Source organism: Salvelinus alpinus, chromosome 18 (genome assembly GCF_045679555.1).
Source record: "Salvelinus alpinus chromosome 18, SLU_Salpinus.1, whole genome shotgun sequence".
In the NCBI taxonomy this organism is placed as follows: Eukaryota; Metazoa; Chordata; class Actinopteri; order Salmoniformes; family Salmonidae; genus Salvelinus; species Salvelinus alpinus.
In genome coordinates, this window is record NC_092103.1 from 24,601,512 (window position 1) to 24,622,928 (window position 21,417).

At 43.3% G+C, this 21,417-nt stretch overlaps 1 protein-coding gene across 1 annotated transcript in view; it reads right to left on the reverse strand.

Moving 5' to 3' along the window:
* LOC139544050 (protein Niban 2-like) overlaps positions 1-21,417 on the reverse strand; it is a 50,096-nt gene that overhangs the window by 16,996 nt on the left and 11,683 nt on the right. Inside the window, exons 2-6 of the mRNA XM_071350743.1 lie at positions 19,172-19,302; positions 15,977-16,105; positions 15,681-15,786; positions 15,209-15,376; positions 4,132-4,247 (exon numbers count right to left, since the gene is read on the reverse strand). Coding sequence (XP_071206844.1) covers positions 4,132-4,247; positions 15,209-15,376; positions 15,681-15,786; positions 15,977-16,105; positions 19,172-19,302 — 650 coding nt within the window. The remainder of the gene's footprint in view (positions 1-4,131; positions 4,248-15,208; positions 15,377-15,680; positions 15,787-15,976; positions 16,106-19,171; positions 19,303-21,417) is intronic.

Consider the following 21,417-nt stretch of genomic DNA (forward strand, 5'->3'; position numbering starts at 1 on the left):
AAGATAAACTTCTTGTTAATCCCACCACAGTGTCCGATTTCAAAAAGGCTTTACAGCGAAAGCACCACAAACGATTATGTTAGATCACTGCAAAATCACAGAAAAACACAGCCATTTTTCCAGCCAAAGACAGGAGTCACAAAAAGCAGAAATAAAGATAAAATTAATCACTAACCTTTGATGATCTTCATCAAATGACACTCATAGGACTTCATGTTACACAATACATATGTTTTGTTCAGCGTTCAGCCACAAAAGGAAGCCATACAGTTACCCGCCAAATTGTAAAGTTAACAAAAGTCATAAATAGCATTATAAATCTTCACTTATCTTTGCTGATCTTCGTCGGAATGCACTCCCAGGACTCCCACTTCCACAAGAAATGTTCGTTTTGTTCGGTAAAGTCCATCATTTATGTCCAAATAGCTACTTTTGTTAGCGTGTTTGGTAAACAAATCCAAAGTCACGAAGCACGTTCACTAAAAGCAGACGAAATGTCAAAAAGTTCCGTCACAGTCAGTAGAAACATGTCAAACGATGTATTGAATCAATCTTTAGGATGTTTTTAACATGAATCTTCAATAATGTTCCAACCGGAGAATTCCATTGTCTTCAGAAGTGCAATGGAACAGAGCTCCCTCATGTGAACGAGCATGGTCAGCTCATGGCAGACCTTACCCATTCCTGTCTCCTTCGGCCCCACTTCACAGTAGAGGCATCAGACAAGGTTCTACAGACTGTTGACATCTAGTGGAAGCCGTAGGAAGTGCAAACTGACCCATATCCCACTGTGTATTCGATAGGCGATGACTTGAAAACCTACAAACCTCAGATTACCCACTTCCTGGTTGGATTTTTTTCTCAGGTTTTTGCCTGCCATATGAGTTCTGTTATACTCACAGACATCATTCAAACAGTTTTAGAAACTTCAGAGTGTTTTCTATCCAATACTAATAATAATATGCATATATTAGCAACGGGGACTGAGGACCAGGCAGTTTACTCTGGGCACCTTTTCATCCAAGCTACTCAATACTGCCCCTGCAGCCATAAGAAGTTTTAAAGTGTGTAGGAGGTGTCTCTATAAATAACCCAGAGGAGTAACTAGTGGTTGGCAAAACTTGGCATTAAGTAAAAGAATAAGACTTCAGAGAAGCTGAATGAGTCAGGTGTTTCCACAACAGAGAAAATGACATGGTGTTGTGTCACAGTTGTGACACTTCAAACGGCAACAAACACACAACTCAACCTATGGAGTGCAGGAACAACTTCTGAGTCACCCATATGAATGGGTTGAGTGGTGTGTGATTCAGAGGATTTAGTACATGGAAGTGGGAAAGAGGGCAGTGATGTTGAAGCACTACAATGAGAAAAAGCATTATGTGGCTCCTCTACAAAACATAATAATAACTAAATGTATGAGTAAGGTGCCGTTCCCAATACAAGGTACCATACAATACCTATCAATACAACACCAAATAGTTTAAAGGTCGTGTAATAGATTGTTCTGTGAAAAGTCAACTGAATTAAAAACTGTAATATCATATGTATTCAGTGCTATGGTATTGTCTCCCTAATTGTCTCAGCACCCACAACTTCATGAAATACTATTTTCTCTCAAATGCAGTAAAATACTCACACACTCCAAAGAAGCCAAACACGCATAAATCTGCTGGGAGTGGGTTTGTCAGAGGGCCAGTTCTCCATTTCCATTAAATGGAAAATAATTCAGGGTATAAATAAGATCTAAATATTAAACACAGCATTCAGTCAGTATCATCTAAAGGTGCAGTGGTCTTGGCTGCAGATTACACAACCATAACTCACGTGTTTTAATTGAATATGCTTGGACCAGGGCTTGACTTGGCCCACTCTGCTTTAGACCTAATTGAATAATCGTCTCAATGCGGTCCAGGCAGCATATTGGAGCTGAACAAAGTGGCTAGATACATGACATGCAGAATATGTTTTCCTTGAGCATAGATGTCCATATAAAACTACTGTGTTGTTGGTGAGGTACAGTTCCTATTTTAGGATGCCTGTGATGCTCTGGTGCAACTAATGCTACGTAAGCTAGAAACTCACTATTAGTCCTTCCAGGACAGCTGTTATTATACTGAGCAAACATAAAACGCAACATGCAACAATTTCTAATTTTACTGAGTTACAGATCATATAATGAAATCATTCAACTGAAATAAATTCATTAGGCCCTAATCTGTGGATTTCACATGATATAGATATGCATCTGTTGGTCACAGATACCTTTAAAAAAAGGTAGGGGAGTGGACCATAAAACCAGCCAGTATCTGGTGTGACCACCATTTGCCTCATGCATCTCCTTCACATAGAGTTGATCAGGCTGTTGATTGTGGCCTGTGGAATGTTGTCCCACTCCTCTTCAATGGCGAAGTTGTGTGAAGTTGTTGGATATTGGCTGGAACTGGAACACACTGTCGTACGCGTCGATCCAGAGCATCCAAAACATACTAAATGGGTGACATGTCTGGTGAGTATGCAGGCCATCGAAGAACTGGGACATTTTCAGCTTCCAGGAATTATGAACAGATCCTTGCGACTTGGGGCCGTGCATTATCATGCTGAAACATAAGGGGATGGCAGCGGATGAATGGCACGACAATGGGCCTCAGGATCTCGTCGCGGTATCTCTGTGCATTCAAATTGCCATCGATAAAATGCAATTAAAGTTTGTTGTCTGTAGCTTATGCCTTCCCATGCCATAACTTCACTGCCACCATGGGGCACTCTGTTCACAACATTGCCATACATGTGGTCTGCGGTTGTAAGGCCGGATGGACGTACTGCCAAATTCTCTAAAAAGACATTGGAGGCGGCGTATGGTAGAGAAATTAACATTAAATTATCTGTCAACAGCTCTGGGGGACATTCCTGCAGTCAGCATGTCAATTGCACGCTCCCTCAAAACTTGAGACATCTATGGCATTGTGTTGTGTGACAAAACTGCACATTTTAGAGTGGCCTTTTATTGTCCCCAGCACAAGGTGCACCTGTGTAATGATCATGCTGTTTAATCAGCTTCTTGATATGCCACACCTGTCAGGTGGATGGATTATCTTGGCAAAGGAGAAATGCTCACTAACAGGGATGTAAACAAATTTGTTCCCAAAACTTGAGAAAAATAAGCTTCTTGTGCATATGTAACATTTCTGGCGTCTTTTATTTCAGCTCATGAAACATGTGACCAACACTTTACATGTTGCATTTATAGTTTTGTTCAGTGTACACAGGGCCATGATATTGACATGATAAATCTTGGGTGCCTGTCTGAATAGCACCCTATTCCCTATAGTGGACTAATTTTGGCCAGGGCCAGTTTAGGGTGCACTATATAGGGAATACAGTGCCATTTCGGATGCAGACCTACTGTCTAATGCCCAACACTTGGACCCCTTTAAAGTTTAGTGTCTCATTTCTACTGAGTAAGTGTGATCACTTCAGGACTTCACAGAGTAACAGTGTCCCGTCCCAAATGGCACCCTATTACCTTTACACTGCAATACTTTATCAAGTGAAACCAGAGTGATTTGACTCAGGGAATGACACCCCTTAGTCCCTACTTGTACCTTTACAATGGTAGCAAGCAAAACAAACACTCCCAGTCCCACAGTAGGCACAAACAGGTCGACAGTGGGAAGTGTTGATGATAATCGGGGGAAAAATATGAGTGAAATGGAGCTAGAAATTGAGCTCTTTTAGGGGAGACCCCATCCAGAGGAGCAGAAGTCTGGCATCACTGACAGAGGGAGGTGGTGAGGTACAACATGTTCTCTACACTGTTTTCTCAAGGAGAAGAGTTCTCCTTCCACGTGTACTCTCAGATAAACAGTCAATCCTCAACAAACAGCTGTGAAATACACACTGGCTGCCTGACTGACATCCATCATGGCCACTGACCACTCGAGGTTTAGCTAAGGCCGGGAATGACCTGCTGTAAGATTGCTCCTGAACTTTGGTTAGCGATCTTGAATACAGTACATATACTGCAAGGTGTTAGCATCACTAATTCAGAATACATTCAAATGAAATGCGATTGACTAAATGTAACAAAGTCCTCAAGAGCTAGAGCCAGCTCTATAGTGTTCCTCTCACCTGTGGTGGCCCTCCACACATCATGTCCCAGGTGCCGTAGTGTCCCTGAGCCTGCCTGTGGAGTCGCATCGCATCTGTGAAGGCCGGGGTCTGCACCCTGCACTCCTCTGACAGACCTGGAGGGGGCACCAGAGAGCACACATTTTGGATAGGTTGGAGCTTCTGCAGTGGTGGTGGTGTTTGACATGTGTGTCCAAAAGGTGATAGAGAAATTTGAAAAATCTTTTCACTTTCAGGAAGTAGGCACTCACCGTGTGGGTTGGTTTATGTGGTGAAAAAAAAACAGCACTCAAATTCATCAGGGGATCCTGAAATGAGGATCTGTTTCTATTAAGGTCTCTGTATTGTGACACCCTCTAAAAGTGAGTGTGTTGAGAAGTGTGGCCATGAACTGAATAGCCACAAGCGGGTGTGCCTGCCTCGGTCTGCCATATGGATTGACGGATGAGACAGAGTGCCACAGCATGTTTACAAAGAATACACAACACGCAAACACACAAGCCAGTTGATTAGGTACACCCATCTAAAACCAGGGCAGACCCCCCCCACCTCCCACTTGCCTTACAAGGTGTTGGAAATGTTCGTTGCGCAATTGGTATTAAGGGACCTAACAAGTGCCAGGAAAACATTTCCCACACACCAGTACACCAGGCTGGATGGGGCCATGGACTCATGCTGCTTACACCAAGTCCTGACTCTGCCATCAGCATGATGCAACAGGAACCGGGATTCGTCGGACCAGGCAATATTTTTCCACTCCTCAATTGTCCAGTGTTGGTGATCGCGTGCCCACCGCTTCTTCTTGATTTTAGTTGATAGGAGTGGAACCTGGTGTGGTCATCTGCGGCAATAGCCCATCCGTGACAAGGACAGATGAGTTGTGCGTTCCGAGATGCCGTTCTGCACACCACTTGTTATACTGCGCCGTTATTTGTCTGTTTGTGGCCCGCCTGTTAGCTTGCACGATTCTTGCCTTTCTCCTTCGACCGCTCTCATCAACGAGCTGTTTTCACCCACAGGACTGCCACTGTTTTTTGTTTGTTGCACCATTCTCGGTAAACCCTAGACAGTGCACAAATGTGACAGGTGGGATCGAACTACTACAACCCTCCACAGAATCAGTAGAGGATGGCTCTCAGCTTAGTAGAAGCCAAGCTACCTACTGGGAAAGGACTGTATAAAGGAGACCCCTGCTAAATATAACCAAGAGGTATAGCCATATATGGTAAAAAATTATGTCTGACAATAAGCTCCAAAAACAGCATCACATATCACTTCATGACTCCACAATAGTCAAGCATACAGGAAAAGCTCAACTTGAGTGTGAGTGTCTGTGATGTAGTGTAGTCATGTAGCAACAGTGGTGGAAAAAGTTACAAATTGTCATACTTCAGTAAAGGGAAAGATACCTTAATAAAAAATGACTCACGTAAAAGTCACCCAGTAAAATACTACTTGAGTAAAAGTCTAAAAGTACTTGGTTTTAAATATACTTTATACTATATATACTTTAAAGTAAAAATAATTTCAAATTGCTTATACAGTGCTTTCGGAAAGTATTCAGACCCCTTGATTTTTTCCCACATTGTCAGGTTACAGCCTTATTCTAAAATTGATTAAACATTTTGTTTTTTTCTCTCAATCTACACACAATACCCCATAATGACAAAGCAAAAACAGGTTTTTAGATTTTTTTGCAAATGTATTAAAAATAGAAAACTGAAATATCACATTTACATAAGCATTCAGACCCACCTTTGGCAGCGATTACAGCCTCGAGTCTTCTTGGGTATGACGCTATAAGCTTGGCACACCTGTATTTGGGAAGTTTCTTCCATTCTTCTCTGCAGATCCAAAAGCTCTGTCAGGTTGGATGAGGAACGTTGCTGCACAGCTATTTTCAGGTCTCTCCAGAGATGTTCGATGAGCTTCAAATCCGGGCTCTGGCTGGGCCCCTCAATGACATTCAGAGACTTGTCCCGAAGCCACTCCTGCATTGTCTTGGCTGTGTGCTTAGGGTCGTTGTCCTGTTGGAAGATGAACCTTCGCCCCAGTCTGAGGTCCTGAGCGCTCTGGAGCAGGTTTTCATCAAGGATCTCTCTGTACTTTGCTTCATTCATCTTTGCCTCGATCCTGACTAGTCTCCCTGCCTTTCGGCAAACTCCAAGCGGGCTGTCATGGGCCTTTACCTGAGGAGTAGCTTCCATCTGGAAACTCTACAATAAAGGTCTGACTGGTGGAGTGCTGCAAAGATGGTTGTCCATCTGGAACGTTCTCCCATCTCCACAGAGGAACTCTGGAGATCTGTCAGAGTGACCATCGGGTTCTTGGTCACCTCCCTGATCAAGGTTCCTCCCCGATTGCTCAGTTTGGCAGGGTGGAAGAGTCTTGGTGGTTCCAAATGTCTTCCAGTTAAGAATGTTGGAGGCCACTGTGTTCTTGTGGACCTTCAATGCTGCAGAATTGTTTTGGTACCCTTCCCCAGATCTGTGCCTCGACACAATCTTGTCTTGGAGCTCTACGGACAATTCCTTCAACCTCATGGCTTGGTTCTTGCTCTGACATGCACTGTCAATTGTGGGACCTTATATAGACAGATGTGTGCCTTTCCAAATGATGTCCTTTCAATTGAATTTACCACAGATGGACTCCAATCAAGTTGTAGAAACATTTCAAGGATGATCAATGGAAGCAGGATGCACCTGAGTTCAATTTTGTGTCTCATAGCATAGGGTCTGAATACTTATGAAAATAATTTCTAAAAACCTGTTTTCGCTTTGTCATTATAGGGTATTGTGTGTAGATTGCTGAGATTTTTTATTTTGGAAAAACAAGGGGTCTGAATACTTTCCGAAGGAACTGTATTAAGCAAACCGGACAGCACAATTTTCTTATTTATGTATTTACGGATAGCCAGGGGCACACTACAACATGCAGACATAATTTACAAACAAACAAAGCATTTGTGTTTAGTGAGTCCGCCAGATCAGAGGCAGTAGGGATGACCAGGGATGTTCTCTGTTTAGTGAGTCCGCCAGATCAGAGGCAGTAGGGATGACCAGGGTTGTTCTCTGTTTAGTGAGTCCTCCAGATCAGAGGCAGTGGGGATGACCAGGGTTGTTCTCTGTTTAGTGAGTCCGCCAGATCAGAGGCAGTAGGGATGACCAGGGATGTTCTCTGTTTAGTGAGTCTGCCAGATCAGAGGCAGTAGGGATGACCAGGGTTGTTCTCTGTTTAGTGAGTCTGCCAGATCAGAGGCAGTAGGGATGACCAGGGATGTTCTCTGTTTAGTGAGTCTGCCAGATCAGAGGCAGTAGGGATGACCAGGGATGTTCTCTGTTTAGTGAGTCTGCCAGATCAGAGGCAGTAGGGATGACCAGGGTTGTTCTCTGTTTAGTGAGTCTGCCAGATCAGAGGCAGTAGGGATGACCAGGGATGTTCTCTGTTTAGTGAGTCTGCCAGATCAGAGGCAGTAGGGATGACCAGGGATGTTCTCTGTTTAGTGAGTCTGCCAGATCAGAGGCAGTAGGGATGACCAGGGTTGTTCTCTGTTTAGTGAGTCTGCCAGATCAGAGGCAGTAGGGATGACCAGGGATGTTCTCTGTTTAGTGAGTCCTCCAGATCAGAGGCAGTAGGGATGACCAGGGATGTTCTCTGTTTAGTGAGTCTGCCAGATCAGAGGCAGTAGGGATGACCAGGGATGTTCTCTGTTTAGTGAGTCTGCCAGATCAGAGGCAGTAGGGATGACCAGGGATGTTCTCTGTTTAGTGAGTCCTCCAGATCAGAGGCAGTAGGGATGACCAGGGATGTTTAGTGAGTCCTCCAGATCAGAGGCAGTAGGGATGACCAGGGATGTTCTCTGTTTAGTGAGTCTGCCAGATCAGAGGCAGTAGGGATGACCAGGGATGTTCTCTGTTTAGTGAGTCTGCCAGATCAGAGGCAGTAGGGATGACCAGGGATGTTCTCTGTTTAGTGAGTCTGCCAGATCAGAGGCAGTGGGGATGACCAGGGATGTTCTCTGTTTAGTGAGTCTGCCAGATCAGAGGCAGTAGGGATGACCAGGGATGTTCTCTGTTTAGTGAGTCTGCCAGATCAGAGGCAGTAGGGATGACCAGGGATGTTCTCTGTTTAGTGAGTCCTCCAGATCAGAGGCAGTAGGGATGACCAGGGATGTTCTCTGTTTAGTGAGTCTGCCAGATCAGAGGCAGTAGGGATGACCAGGGATGTTCTCTTGATAAGTGCATGAATTGGACCCTTTCCTGCTAGCATTCAAAATCTAACGATTACTTTTGGGTGTCAGGGAAAATGTGTGGAGTAAAAAGTACATTATTTTCTTTAGGAATGTAGTGAAGTAAAAGTAAAATAGTAAAGTACAGACACCCCAAATAACTACTTAAGTCACACTTTAAAGTATTTTTACACCGCTGTGTAGCAGATGTGTATTTTTGATTATTTTACCCTACTCTTACAATAAGTGCCATGGAATCTTTAGTGACCACAGAGAGTCAGGAAACCCGTTTAACATCCCATCCTACACAGGGCAATGTCCCCAATCACTGCCCTGGGGCATTGGGATATTTTATTTTAGACCAGAGGAAAGAGTGCCTCCTACTGGCCCTCCAATACCACTTCCGGCAGCATCTCCCATCCAGGGACCGACCAGGACCAACCCTGCTTAGCTTCAGAGGCAAGCCAGTAGTGGGATGCAGGGTGGTATGCTGCTCGTGTGAGAGTCTATCTTGCATGCTTTGGCTGTGGGTTAGACAAAGACAGGAAATAAACGGAGAGAGTTGGGGAGGGGTTGACAGGAAGCCCTCTCTCTGCCCGCTGTGCCAACTCCGGCCTGATGGGTGAGGGTGAAACAGGGCTAGATTGTCTAGGCATTGACTCTCATGAGAACACACTGGACATATAGATCAGCTGACCGAGGCGGCATCCCAAATGGCACCCTATTCCCTATATAGTGTCCTACCCGTATCTTATAAAGTGCACTATAAACTAATGCACTATATAGGGAATAGGGCATCACTTCGGGGACACACCATGAAAAATGTGTCGCTCGGGATGAAGTTTGAACCCCTTTTAAAACAGGACTGCTATGAATTCCTTTCTTCATAAAAATAACAATTTATCATACCATGTTCCTCTTGGGACATGGGGACTAGTGTGAACCTTTACTAAGTTACATGTATTTACACTGAGTATACAAAACAATAAGGACACCTGCTCTTTCCATGACAGATGAATCCAGGTGAACGCTATCATCCCTTATTGATGTCACTTGTTAAATCCACTTCAATCAGTGTAGATGAAGGTGAGGAGACAAGTTAAAGGATTTTTAAGCCTTTATACTATTAAGACATGGACTGTGTATGTGTGCCATTCAGAGGGTGAATGGGCAAGACAACATATTTAACAATGGTCCACCCCTCAAAGGACATCCAGCAACATGGGCCAGCATCCCTGTGGAACGCTTTCGACACCTTATATAGTCCATGCCCTCGACAAATTGAGGCTGTTTTGATGGCAGAAGGGGAGGGGGGGCAATCCTGGAAAAGGGAATACATTTTGATTCACAATATGACTTGTTGGAAACCATTACTTATACCAAGATCAGGGAGCAGATTGCATCCAGAGTAGCATGAAAAAGTGTGTGTGTGTAAAGTGTGTGTGTCTGTGTAAAAATATGTGGTAGCGTTTACCATGGTCTCTTTATTTGAGACATTTCCCTGTCCACCTCTGCACTTCTGCAGTTGGCGTGACTCCTGCCACAGCCAGATCAAAGTTCCCTTCACATCTAGCCTGTGTGTGTTTATTGTTAATCACTTGTTTACAGGAGTTTGCGAGACAGTACCGTCAACCGGCTCTCCGTTAGCTTAGAGGCAAGATGGGTTCAGAGTTCAAGTGTATACCACGATAGCACCTCATGGTAAGATACTGAAACGTACTATAGCCCTCAGCTCTATTCTCTACAACCAAGCTCTGACAGCATTACAAAACTCCTTCACATGCTGTCTGTCACAGCCTGGGTGTGTACCAGCCTCACTACGATAAACACACCAGGACAAACAGAACCCACTCTACAGTCAGCCAACACATTATGAAAACATACAATGAACCACACTATGGTAAACAGAACCACACTATGGTAAACAGAACCACACTATGGTAAACAGAACCACACTATGGTAAACAGAACCACACTATGGTAAACATATGCCCCACTCAGTCTGCTAAGGGTTAAAGCAGTGATGTGGAGGTGTGGAGCTCAGACCAGAGGGGTATAATACTACAATGCTAGCTATATCTATTCAGGATTTTAGAAAGCTAGCCAGCTTCATGTAGCTTCACATTCCAGCTCAGGCTTTATCCATGTTACGAAGGTGGATTTTGATCCTGCACCTGCCGCTTATTTAAGCCAGGCTTGTAACTGCACGTGGCTAGTGGAACGCTGAACTCTTCATTAAGACAATGCTGATACAGCAGTTGATGGCTCCCTGGTGGCTGGTGGCAGCCCAGGGCTAGCTCTGACTGCCAATGAGATGCACCGCCCTGCAGGAAATACAACTGGTATGGTGATAGACCATGGCTTAGACTGACAGACAGGCTGACTAATCATGAGAGATCATCTCGATCACATACCATAAGCCAACCATAAGCACAGGACTATGAAAAGTTCAACAAAAAGGAGAAAACGTGCTGGAGAAACAGTATGGAAATAGTCTGATCTTATAGAGAAGAGACAATTAATTATATCTGCACGGCCTTGATATATTACATTTTATTTTACTTTTATTTATACAGGTTTTTTCTCATTGAGATAATATCTCTTTTCCAAGAGAGACCTGGTCCAATAGCAGAACATTGATTGAAGTCAGCTTTTGTACAAAAGACAACAATACCGTCATCTACCACAGGTAAGACCACAGGAACGAGTGGGCGGTTTTTCTGAGTGGTTGTCATGGACACCAGGTATAACAGCAACATGGCAATTATCCCCCACAGTGACAAGCACCTGTGAGTCTTCCCTATTCTGCTCTAACTCTCTACAAAAGGGAAAATAGAGAAATCAGCCATTTCCTTCCATGCACTCCACTAGCTTTGTGCTGAGGCCTCAGCTTTTATTACATTTCTCAAAGAAGGCTTATATTCAAATAGGACTCAGGCATTTCATACAGCAGGACACTGAGCCACAAGCACAAAACCAGCATGAGTCTGCATCCCAAATGGCACCCTATTTTGAAAAAGCTGCACACTATTAAGGGTGCCATTTGGGACTCAGCCCAACCCAGTCCTACCCCAGCACACAATAGATCCTCTAAACGTGATGCAAAACACTGTTGCTAACACTTTTACTGGACTGTACTTCATGATAACCAATTCCGCTGCGAGTATGCAGCAAGCCACACAATGTGTGTGTGTATTGGTGGTTAGACTTATCAGGTTGTTTCAGATTATATCACAACGCAGTATCTCCAATGACACACGGCTCTCGACCTTCGCCTCTCCCGAGTCCGTACGGGAGTTGCAGCGATGAGACAAGATTGTAGCTACCAATTGGATACCATGAAATTGGGGAGAAAATATACTAAAAATAAATATATATAAAATATACAGTGGGGCAAAAAAGTATTTAGTCAGCCACCAATTGTGCAAGTTCTCCCACTTAAAAAGATGAGAGGCCTGTAATTTTCATCATAGGTACACTTCAACTATGACAGACAAAATGAGAAAAAAAAATCCAGAAAATCACATTGTAGGATTTGTAATGAATTTATTTGCAAATTATGGTGGAAAATAAGTATTTGGTCAATAACAAAAGTTTATCTCAATATTTTGTTATATACCCTCTGTTGGCAATGACAGAGGTCAAACGTTTTCTGTAAGTCTTCACAAGGTTTTCACACACTGTTGCTGGTATTTTGGCCCATTCCTCCATACAGATCTCCTCTAGAGTAGTGATGTTTTGGGGCTGTTGCTGGGCAACACGGACTTTCAACTCCCTCCAAAGATTTTCTATGGGGTTGAGATCTGGAGACTGGCTAGGCCACTCCAGGACCTTGAAATGCTTCTTACGAAGCCACTCCTTCTTACGAAGCCACTCCTTCGTTGCCTGGGCGGTGTGTTTGGGATCATTGTCATGCTGAAAGACCCAGCCACATTTAATCTTCAATGCTGGTCAATAAAATGCAAATTAATTATTTAAAAATCATACAATGTGATTTTCAGGATTTTTGTTTTAGATTCCGTCTCTCACAGTTGAAGTGTATCTATGATAAAAATTACAGACCTCTACATGCTTTGTAAGTAGGAAAACCTGCAAAATTGGCAGTGTATCAAATACTTGTTCTCCCCACTGTATTTCAAGGCCTACCTTTAATCTCAGTGCCTCTTTACTTGACATCATGGGAAAATCAAAAGAAATCAGCCAAGACCTCAGAAAAGAAATTGTAGACCTCCACAAGTCTGATTTATCCTTGGTACCATGTTCATCTGTACAAAAAATAGTACGCAGTAATAAACACCATGGGACCACGCAGCCATCATACCGCTCAGGAAGGAGACGCATATTCTGTCTCCTAGAGATGAACGTACTTTGCGAGAAGTGCACCATCCCAACCGTGAAGCACGGGGGTGTCAGCATCATGTTGTGTGGGTGCTTTTCTCCAGGAGGGACTGGTGCACTTCACAAAATAGATAGCATCATGAGGGAGGACAATTATGTGGATATATTGAAGCAACATCTCAAGACATCATTCAGGAAGTTAAAGCTTGGTCGCAAATGGGTCTTCCAAATGGACAATGACCCCAAGCATACTTCCAAAGTTGTGGCAAAAAGTCAAGGTATTGGAGTGGCCATCACAAATTTATAGAAAATGTGTGTGCAGAACTGAAAAAGCATGTGTGAGCAAGGAGGCCGACAAACCTGACTCAGTTACACCAGCTCTGTCAGGAGGAATGGGCCCAAATTAACCCAACTTATTGTGGGAAGCTTGTGGAAGGCTACCCAAAACGTTTGACCCAAGTTAAACAATTTAAAGGCAATGCTTCCAAATAGTAATTGAGTGTATGTAAACTTTTGACCCACTGGGAATGTGATGAAAGAAATAAAAGCTGAAATAAATCACTCTCTCTACTATTATTCTGACATTTTACATTCTTAAAATAAAGTGGTGATCCTAACTGACCTAAGACAGGGAATTTTTACTAGGATTAAATGTCAAGAATTGTGAAAAGTGAGTTTAAATGTATTTGACTAAGGTGTATGTAAACTTCCGACTTCAACTGTATATCTGGAGTATTTCTCCTGTATGAATTCTCTCTCTCATCGGCTATGAAAAGCCAACTGACATTTCCTCCCGAGGTACTGAGCTGTTGCACCTTCTACAACCACTAGTTATTATTTGACCCTGCTGGTCATCTATGAACGTTTGAACATCTTGAAGAACAATCTGGTCGTAAATGGCCATGTACTCTTATAAACTCCAACCAGCACAGCCAGAAGAGGTCTGGCCACCCATCATAGCCTGGTTTCTCTCTGGGTTTCTTCTTAGGTTCCTGCCTTTCTAGGGAGTTTTTCCTAGCCACCGTGCTTCTGCATTGCTTGCTGTTTGGACAGCTGGCAGGCCTGGACATGTAGGGGGAGTACAATGACTTTGATTGGCTCCAGGCCTGGACAGGTAAGGGGAGTACCATGGCTCTGATTGGCTCCAGAGGAGGGGCCAACAAGGGTTGAAGATTCTGGAGCTTCTTATTGTTCGTACAAAGAGTCAGAGACGATAGTCAATGTGCAGCTGAAGTGAATGTGTTAAGCCCACTTAAAATATATATCCTATTTATGAGAATGTTTTAGTAACCAGAGCAGATTACAGGAGCATTTCGGTTTAAGTGCCTTGCTCAAGGGCACAGACAGATGTTTAACCTCGTAGTCGGCTAGGGGATTCGAACCAGCGACCTTTCGGTTTCTGGCCAAACGCGCTTAACCGCTAGGCGCCGCCATAAAAATAGGCAAATGATGAGTCTATGAGAAAAAAGTATGTACTTATAGTTCTACTAACTATATACTGCATGGAAATGACTGTATATAGGATGCTTTAAATCAATCAGCAGAAGACATTTTCAAAGGTTGAAGTCAAAATGGACACAAACACTGTGTCAGCACCTTGTCAGTGTGTGTGTTGTGTGCCTGCATGTGTGTATGCACGTGTGTATGCATGTGCGCTTTGATCCCAAGTGAACACGGCTCAGATCCTCCCAGGGTGTGGGGTGTTAGTGGTCGAGACATGCAAGTATGTTTATTTAAAGTGCATTATGGGAAGGTGCTGACGTGATGTCGGAGGACCATCAGTGGATCAGTGCAGTGATCACCATTTGATTGTTGAGCTGCTTCTGCAACCTGTGGGATCCTAGCAAGTCTGTTCATGTGATTTCATCGGCCCACTTTGTCACTCAATGAATAATCACATTGTTTCACCTTCCTGTGAAATCCTCCCTAAGGGGATTTCTCACTTCTCCAAGTTTCTCTGAAAATGTGTGTGCGTGTGTGTGTGTGCTGGATGAGGTACAGGAATACACACAAGCACATTTCCGATTGCCATGGAAAGGGGGGGCTCACCTCATCCTATACCAATGTGTAACCCATTAGGCCTCTGGACAGAAATAATGCACTATATAGTAAATAGCGGGCCATTTGGGATGTTTCCCAAGACAATAACTTCAATAACACATTCCTGCCCTGCTGCGTTTTACCGTCACTGATAGACCAGCTCATTGTGATGGTATGCAAACTTTCACAAGACACACACAGGTCTGTGTTGTGAACACTGGCAGTGAGGCAGAAGAGCAGTAATTGGTCAGGGTGGAGCTGAGGGAGAGTTGTTCTCTATCTGAGATGGATAATCCTCTATCATGCAGAACCACCAATTGGGTTTGTCTGCATGAGGTGATATTCTTGCTGTAAATGTGTAGTGTAGAATTTTGAATGGAAATCAATTTTAGGTCCCGACAAGGATAGTATATGCTGTTTGTGTGCGTTATTATGACAGTGTGTGGTGTGTGTGTTCAGACAGCTCCTCACCATTGTTGCTGTGTCTGACACAGTCCTGAAGCACAGCGTGCCACTTCTTCTGCTCCTTCTCTGTCAGCACACAGAAGTAGTGGTGGCGGGCGTACGGGTGCCACAGGATCAGGTGGAACTGGGTGGCACACTTCACAAACGGACCACTGCCCACCTTGGCCTTTATACCTAAAACACAAACACACATTCAGGTTTATAGGTGTTCATAGCCTCCTCAACAGGGCACCAAAACAAAGAAAACATATTGAATCAGAAAAGGAATTCCAGAACTTGTCCAATAGGAAACACTCATTGCTAAATATTTTGCTACAGTATTCCCTAATGAATATGGCCAAGCTAGTCACTGAGTACTTTAGTACTTGATCTCACATTGGGGAAAGTGCTGGTTATACCAAAATCCAACAGTGTCTATGATCAGCTGTTTATTATACACAAATCAGCTAGTCAGGTGTAACCAAATGATATCTCTTACCTGGCAGGCTGGTGTTGATCAGTTCAAGATACTCCTCCATGGAAGTTAGAGCTTTGTATCCAGCACAGTTGATGGTTCCTTTAGGGCGCAAGCTCCTCTCGTGAGCCTATCAGAGTACAGATTTCAAGGAAAGAGGGTGAAAAATTTACAAACAGTTCAGAACCATCAAACCACATTTAAAGTTGTGACCTAAACGATTCAGACTAGCTGGCATGTAAATCTGTCTGATTATGAAAGTAAAAACAAATCTAGCAACAACAAAAAAGAGATGGTTTCAGTTTTCCGACCACCCTCACCACTTTGTTTTCGTAGAAGCTGATGTTGTAGGTGTCGGCCACGAAGACAAAGCGGTTCCTCCATCTCTTGTTTTCCTCCAGGTACTGGAACAGACCCCCAGAAAAGATGGAGCGGTCCTCCAGAGGGTTCTACCACAACAGACAGTTAGCATTAGAGCTGCTGTCACTTGTATTATTGTACTACATGCGATTTGGTTTGATTAGAGAACAAATCGATACAATTTGGTTCGATGCACTAACAACTGTTGCATAAACACATTAATTTTCCATTCTAAATGAAACTCTGAGCTCGGCCTGTCTGAGCTGACTTCTGTTTGTGTGTGTGTGTGTGTGTGTGTGTGTGTGTGTGTGTGTGTGTGTGTGTGTGTGTGTGTGTGTGTGTGTGTGTGTGTGTGTGTGTGTGTGTGTGTGTGTGTGTGTGTGTGTGTGTGTGTGCGTGTGTGTGCGTGCGTGTGTAAATGATGTATGTCTATGGTGTATGTATTATGTAGGCACTTGAGCTGAGCCATAAGGGAGACTAGGCATCTACTACCCCACTACGACTATCAGATCATTTTTTTTACCTACCCAAAAACAAAAGTATTTTTCATTCTATAGCTTGTTCTCCATCTTCTTTTTAAATAGTAATCCAACATGTTTCCAGCACTTATTTCCATGACTGATCTAGCCAATTAAACTCAACTCCACGATTTACGATGCAGTTTATTGGCGACTAGTGTGGGCAGACTGGAGCTCCGACAACACAAAAGGCTTTCATAAAAAACTACTGATTTCAGCACCCAATGAATAGTGCGCAATTACACAGGACAATGTCATATTGTATCGGCATCTAAGTATCGTGATAATATCGTGTCGTGAGGTCCCTGGCAATTCCCAGCCCTAGTTCGTTAGTACCAGCAAAAGCAGTAATGATGGGCTTCATCCCGAATGGCACCCTATTCCCTATATAGTGCACTACGTTTTACCAAGTCTGGTCAAACACAATGCACTATAAAGGGTATAGGGTGCAATTTGGGACACAACCGTGGTGTTTGCAGTTGTACAAGCGATGCTGATCTGCACGATCAGTTAGTTACCAAGTCAATTACAGATCAATCAATCTAATTCAGACACTATTTAAAACCACACACTAAAGCTGTTCAGGAAATACATTGGACACCATTGGTCTAAACATGTCTTGTAACATACAGAGAAGGCATCCCGTGTGTGGAACAACAAGGTCCTGACACAGACAGGCTGTATCTCAAATGGCACCATAGGGCTCTGGTCAAAAGCAGTGCACTATATAGGGAATAGCGTGCCATTTGAGACTCATACATACAGTAATGTAAGGCCTGATATCATTTGACACGCTGGTGGAGGTTGAGACTGGATGGCTAAAGTGAGAACACACAGGTGTGGTATATTGTTTACACCACCACTTTGTTTTTAGATTTCCTGTTGTAGAACAAATACTGTAACTCAAACAGCATAATCCCAGCTGAGGAAGAAAGGAAGGGGGGTGGAGCTGGAGAAGAAGAAAGGTTGAGTGTGCTTGGAAGGTGCTAACTGGCAATGCTTGGTTAAAGGTGGTGCCTATGAGTGCCTCTGTTTTAATCTGAAAGAGTTTTGCTGTTTTGCTGTTTCCTTGTGTGAATGTGCATGTGTGTTTGTGTTTGTGTGTGTGCGCGCATGTGTTGATGCGTGCATGTCACTACCCAGAGCATCACTTGGGCACTGAAGAGAATAGACAAGGAAAGCAGTCACAAGATTTTTAGCACCATCACTGTTTGTTCATGTGTGAAATCTGCTTTAATTCCCTCCAGTGACTCGATGGTGGAGACTAACACAGAACTCAACAGTATTACAGTGGAGATAGCTACAGTACACGTTTCATATCTGTGTCCATAGCATTTTGACTGTTAGAGTGTAAACACTGACTGTTAGGTTGACTGTTAGAGTGTAAACACTCACGACCTAACAATGAGATAAAATCTTAAGGGAGACTCAGAGGAGGATGGTGAGGTAGATAAAAACAGTGGAGCGGAGGAGCGGAGGAGGATGAGTAGGAGAGACACAGATGGCGTGGGAATACTGTGATAGAGGAAAATGAAGTAACTGAATAAACAGAAGAGGGACAGCTAAATGTGTAAATTAATGTATAGAATTTATTATAAAAAGAGAGAAAATTCACAAGGGTGCAGTGAGATACCCAATGATCGGATACTTTTACCATCAATCATCTCAAAAGATATATACTTAAAACAGGAAATCAACCAATCCTCCACCATTAACACAATGAAAAGGTCAAATGCTTTATTATCTAAATGTTGAAAGTGCGTGGGTGACAGAGAGAAACAAAATGGTGCAGTTTGAGGCCATGTGGAGGAGGGTAATGTGGGCGCTGGAGATGAGGGTGTGAGCAGGTGGGTCTGGGCAGGTGTGATGTAGTTGATGTTTGTGTGTGTCTGTATGCTGTCGTTTGTGTATGTTTTGTATTGTTAAAATATATATATATATAAACATAAACTCAGCAAAAAAAGAAACGTCCTCCCACTGTCAACTGCGTTTATTTTCAGCAAGTTTAACATGTGTAAATATTTGTATGAACATAACAAGATTCAACAACTGAGACATAAACTGATCAAGTTCCACAGACATGTGACTAACAGAAATTGAATAATGTGTCCCTGCACAAAGGGGTGGATCAAAATCAAAAGTAACAGTCAGTATCTGAGGTGGCCACCAGCTACATTAAGTACTGCCTTGGTAGAAGAGTGGGGTAACATCTCACAGCAAGAACTGGCAAATCTGGTGCAGTACATGAGGAGGAGATGTACTGTAGTACTTAATGCAGCTGGTGGCCACACCAGATACTGACTGTTACTTTTGATGTTGACCCCCCCTTTGTTCAGGGACACATTATTAAATTTCTGTTAGTCACATGTCTGTGGAACTTGTTCAGTTCATGTCTTAGTTGTTGAATCTTGTTATGTTCATTTAAATATGTTCATTTAAATATTTACACGTTATATATGTTTTCTGAAATAAACGCACTTGACAGTGAGAGGACGTTTCTTTTTTTGCTGAGTTTATATATAAATAAAAAAATGGAAGAGGGACAGATGGAGCGAGAGAAGAACAGAGGAAGACACAAAAACAGCAACAGGGGGTAAACGAGTGCGACAGACAGTCGTTTCCGGGCCGGCCTCTTGCCTTGCGGTGCAGGAGTTGTGACTGGGGTTCTCCTCCCCCCTCGATCTCAAAGCGGACACTGTTGAAGAGGGCCACTGCATACTGCTGCTCGTACACATGGCCAAATTCCCCCGTCAACTGCCTGGTACGAGCTGTGGGCAGAGATAGATGACAGTTAGAACTTACAGTTAGAGACACATTCACAGAACACACACACAACACAGCTGCAGAGCAACACAGTCTGAATAACCCAGTATGTAACGTAAATGACAACAGGTGCCAAGTTACTCAAATATCAATGTCAAAACAGACATGTCAATGTGACAAAACACAGTCACACACACACACACAGAGAGAGACAGAGAGAGAGACAACATGCTAGACAGTCACAGAAAAACAGCCACACACAGAGAGACAGAGAGAGAGAGACAACATGCTAGACAGTCACAGAAAAACAGTCAGAGAGTGAGAGTGAAAGAATGAGAGCAGCAAAGAATGCGGGAGAGAATGTGGGAGAGCGGGAGAGAATGTGGGAGAGCAGGAGAGAGAGCACAGCTAGGCCACACAGTCCCAGAAACTTCAGCTGGCAGCAGGGCCAGAGCATGACATCAGTAATGTGACTCATCAGAGCGCAGAGGACTTGGTCTTGAAGAGAAGCTGTGAGACTACCGAAGGGGACAGACGACAGGCTTGTGGAGAGGCTATACTATAGGGTGACTCGTAACGAGTAACGTATTTTTACCACCTTTCTATCAGCCGTATATGAAAAGCCAAGCAGTAAAATTGCTCTCACATGTCACTATAAGGAATTATACCAAGTATAACACAGAGTGTACAAAACATTAAAAACACTTTCCTAATATTAATATTGAGTTGCAACCACCTTTTGTCCTCAGAACAGGGCATGGACTCTACAAGGTGTCGAAAGCACACAGGAAACTGTTGAGCGTGAAAAACCCAGCAGCGTTGCAGTTCTTGACACACTGAAACTGGTGTGCCTGGCACCTACTACCATACTCTGTTCAAAGGCACTTAAATATTTTGTCTTAACCATTCACCCTTGTTTCAAGGCTTAAAAATCATTCTTTAAATCTGTCTCCTCCCATTCATCTCCACTGATTGAAGTGAATTTAACAAGTTACATCAACAAGGGATCATATCTTTCACCTGGATTCACCTAGTCAGTCTATGTCATGGAAAGATTTCCTAACGTTTTTTTACACTCAGTTCATAAAGGTAGTACAATAAATGAATTCTAAATTGGAACAGATAATGAAGACTTCTACAGTCAAGGCACATTAGGGCCTACAATAACATTGTACCTACTGAATTTGTACCACACTACAGACTATATGGAGATTCAAGCATCAGGATGTTGAATGGTAAAATACCATGGTCTAACCAGCAATAAAGACCATCTTCTTTACTATAAAAACAAGTTATTTTTGGAAGGACTTTTCCTAAGATACCAGTAGTACTTTTCCTAAATATAGCCCTTTTCCTAAAGATCCCTTATAGTCCACAGGCTTAGCTTGTGGTGGCTCCGTGTTCTCAGCTCAACTCTGACATGACACAGTAATCTGTGAAATGTTTATGGTAGGGGCGCCACAGGAAAGAGAGAACAGTCTTTGAGTAGGAGGGCAGGAAGGAAAGACCTGACAAGATAGGAAAGAGGGGAGAGAAGTAATCTCAAAGTAGCACTCAAACACACGTTCACACTAGGTGTATTTTAATGCACTGTATAAAAAATATACTTGGTTCAATCCTGGGTTTCAGAACCCAAAAAATTTATACTGAGAAGGATCTAGACATAGATACTAAAAAGGGTGTTCCCCTCAGTTCCACCTGTATAATATATTCCACGCTGGTCTAATTCATCATGACACCACCCTCAGTGTGTATTTGTATAACAGTGGAAACAGGCCAGCAGGGCTTGGATGTTGTTTGAGTCATCATGAGGGTACCAGATATCTCCTGCTACATCTGTGAGCACTTTGATCCATTATTTCCCACACATCCTCTGTACTGTGCCTGTGACCTCTGACTGAGAACAATACACTAGACACCCGTGTGTGTTCTCTGAGGACCAGAGCTAGCCCCATTCACAACCAGAGGCTAGAGTTGCTATTTCATTCACATGCTGCACTTTCCACAGGCTGGGTTAGTGTGCCAAAGCCTGCAGACTGGCCACAGGGAGAGTTAGGTCAAATGACACACTTCCCCACTGGAATGAAGGCATGGCTTGAACGACAGTCTGCAGCAAACTA